This window comes from Zingiber officinale, chromosome 1A, assembly GCF_018446385.1.
Source record: "Zingiber officinale cultivar Zhangliang chromosome 1A, Zo_v1.1, whole genome shotgun sequence".
In the NCBI taxonomy this organism is placed as follows: Eukaryota; Viridiplantae; Streptophyta; class Magnoliopsida; order Zingiberales; family Zingiberaceae; genus Zingiber; species Zingiber officinale.
This window is the reverse complement of record NC_055987.1, coordinates 90966511-90969350: the sequence shown is the minus strand read 5'-3', so window position 1 is coordinate 90969350 and position 2840 is coordinate 90966511. Positions and strand designations below refer to the sequence as shown.

Below are 2840 nucleotides of genomic sequence, written 5' to 3'. Positions count from 1 at the left end.
ATGGATAGACTCACAAAATCTGCACACTTCCTACCCGTTCACATGAATTATAATCTGGATAAGTTGGCTACTCTATACATGGACAACATTGTGCGGCTGCATGGAGTTCCGGCAAGCATACTATCCGACAGAGACCCAAGATTTGTGTCTCATTTTTGGCAAAGTTTTCAAAAAGCTATGGGGACTAAGGTCACTCTTAGCACGGCCTATCACCCTCAGACTGATGGCCAAACTGAGAGGGCAATACAGACACTTGAAGATATGCTAAGAGCATGTGCTTTTGACTTCAACAGTAATTGGAGTGAGCACCTGCCCTTAATCGAGTTTGCCTATAATAACAGTTATCATAGTAGCATTGGAATGGCCCCATACAAGGCTTTATATGGGAGCAAGTGTCGATCACCTCTATATTAGGATGAAGTAGGAGAAAAAGCTATCACTAGACCTGAGCTTATCCAAACCACAGTAGAAAAAGTGACTGCCATCAAGGAACGACTCAAGACTGCTCAAGATAGACAAAAGAGTTGGGCTGATTTGAAAAGAAGACCAGTGGAATTCAAAATAGGTGATAAGGTCTATATAAAGATTTCGCCAATGAAGGGAGTAGTTCGATTCAATAAAGTTGAGAAACTAAATCCTAGATATGTAGGGCCTTTCGAAATTCTGGAGAAAGTGGGATCACTAGCTTACAGACTGGCATTACCACCGGATATGTCAAGGATTCATAATGTTTTTCACGTCTCTCAACTGAGAAGATACATTGCAGATCCGAGACATATTTTGGAAGCTGGACCACTCCTAGTCGAAGGGAACTTGAATGAAGAATTGAAATATGAAGAAGTTCTCATTCGAATTATTGACACGAAGGATCAAGTACTTAGAAGAAGAACCATCCCGTACGTCAAAGTACAATGGTCCAATCACACTGAAAAGGAAGCTACCTGGGAACCCGAGGAAAAGATGCGCAAGCATTACCCATATCTCTTCGAAGATCAAGCGAGCTCAAATTTCGAGGATGAAACTTCCAATAAGGAGGGTGGGATGTAAAGACCCGATTTTGGACATGGTAATGGACACTAGTAGGCATACCTTTGAAGGTTAAGTCAGGTCAGACTCCTAGAAATATTAATACCATAAAAATTGAACCCAAGTTTATGATTACTTTGTGTCATGTGTCAGTTTGGATCTTAGGGATTTTAAATGTTAGGTCTAGTTACTCAAATGTTTCTTCTATGCTCTTCATCATGATAATTTAATGAGTCACATGTGGAGCTCTTATTTGTCTGTGATTTCATAGTGGTATACAATTTTTATCACGTTGAGTGGTTAAAACTGTTGCTAGACAGTTTACCTTAGTCTGTGTATGGATTTACACTGCCTTCGTGTATAAAACCTAGATGGTCGCACGCATAGCATGTAGAAACAAACAATGGCATTGGAAGCTAGTCGAGATCAAGATCAAATATGGATTTATTTGATACAAAGAGAGAATTCGAATAGCCATGATCATGATGATTAATGGAGAATTCGAAAGGTCATCATAATGTTAATTAATGGAGAAGTTGAAGAGTCATCACAATGAAGGTCATAAATGAAGAATTTATGGAGCCTATAACTCTTCATCTTCTTAATTAATGAAGATCATAATGTTAGTTAGAGCCCTAGAGCTAATCATATGATGATTGTTGTATGGACTCAATGTTTCATATTCTTATATACTTATAAAGGTATTTCTTTATGGTTATTATACTTACTTGTATTGGTGCCAAATAACTAAGTGTAATAGCGTCCTTGAGTAGAAGGTTCTTATCTATATCAATCGATTGGTTGAATTGATAGTGAGATGATATAGAGAACACTACTCTTAATCATTCCTAGTCAAGTTTTAACATTCAAGGACAATTTTAATACGATGAGACTAGCATGTAGGTCAACTCAATGACTTGATCTCACAAGTCATGGATATGGAGATATCAAGTTGACACATGGGTATGCATTGGAGAATATATACTGAATGATCCGTCGTGAGAAAGTATCATGGATCGTTATATGAGTGTCATATACTTTCTCATGTGACTATTAGTATGACTATGAGTCATTGGACCTGAAGTCACCATGGTTCCCTACATAAGGAGTTGCATACTTTGACTTCGTCAAACGTCACCCGTAACTGGGTGGACTATAAAGGCGATTACTGGGTATGTAACAAATTATACGGAGGGATGTGAGTGATGTAGATGGGATCTATCCCTCCTATATGACGGGAGTGACATCATGATTCTTGATAGAGTGAGACCACTAAGTGCATGATCATGCCCAAATGAGTCAATATGAGATATTGAGCTCATATGATTAGAGTGAGTCTACTTGGAGTTCGAGATATAAATTGATTAGAGGATGACACGGTCTATGCCTCAGTTGATCAATTTAGATGTCTAGAATAGAAGGGCATTATCATATATTGTGAGAGTCACAATTAGTAGTCACAAAGGTGATGTTGGATCTTAACATTCTTGTAACTTGGGTAGTAATGATGTGTTGCTAGATACCGCTCATTATTTATGTTTCTAAATGAGTTTAGGAGCATTGCCAATGTTACAAGTGTTGGTTAGTCCTAGGAAGATCGTACCGGTTCCACTATAAAAAAATTTTGTACAAGTGTCAAACCTTTCCTAAATAACCTATTGTGTTCTTTAGAAGTTAAATTAGGAATCGCAAACTGAACTTAACATTATTGATTCCAAATTTAACTTATTTGTTCTTAATGGTGTATACTTAGATCGCAAGTAGAACTTAACACTATTGATCCAAGTCCAACCTATGTTACAAAGTTAATTAAA

General features: G+C 37.5%; 1 protein-coding gene across 1 annotated transcript; it reads left to right on the top strand.

Moving 5' to 3' along the window:
- LOC122000054 lies at positions 1-1047 on the top strand. Its single transcript, XM_042554626.1, has 2 exons — positions 1-292; positions 467-1047. The coding sequence occupies exons 1-2, from the start codon at positions 1-3 to the stop codon at positions 1045-1047; spliced, it is 873 nt and encodes a 290-aa protein (XP_042410560.1).
- The last annotated feature ends 1793 nt before the right edge of the window (positions 1048-2840 follow it).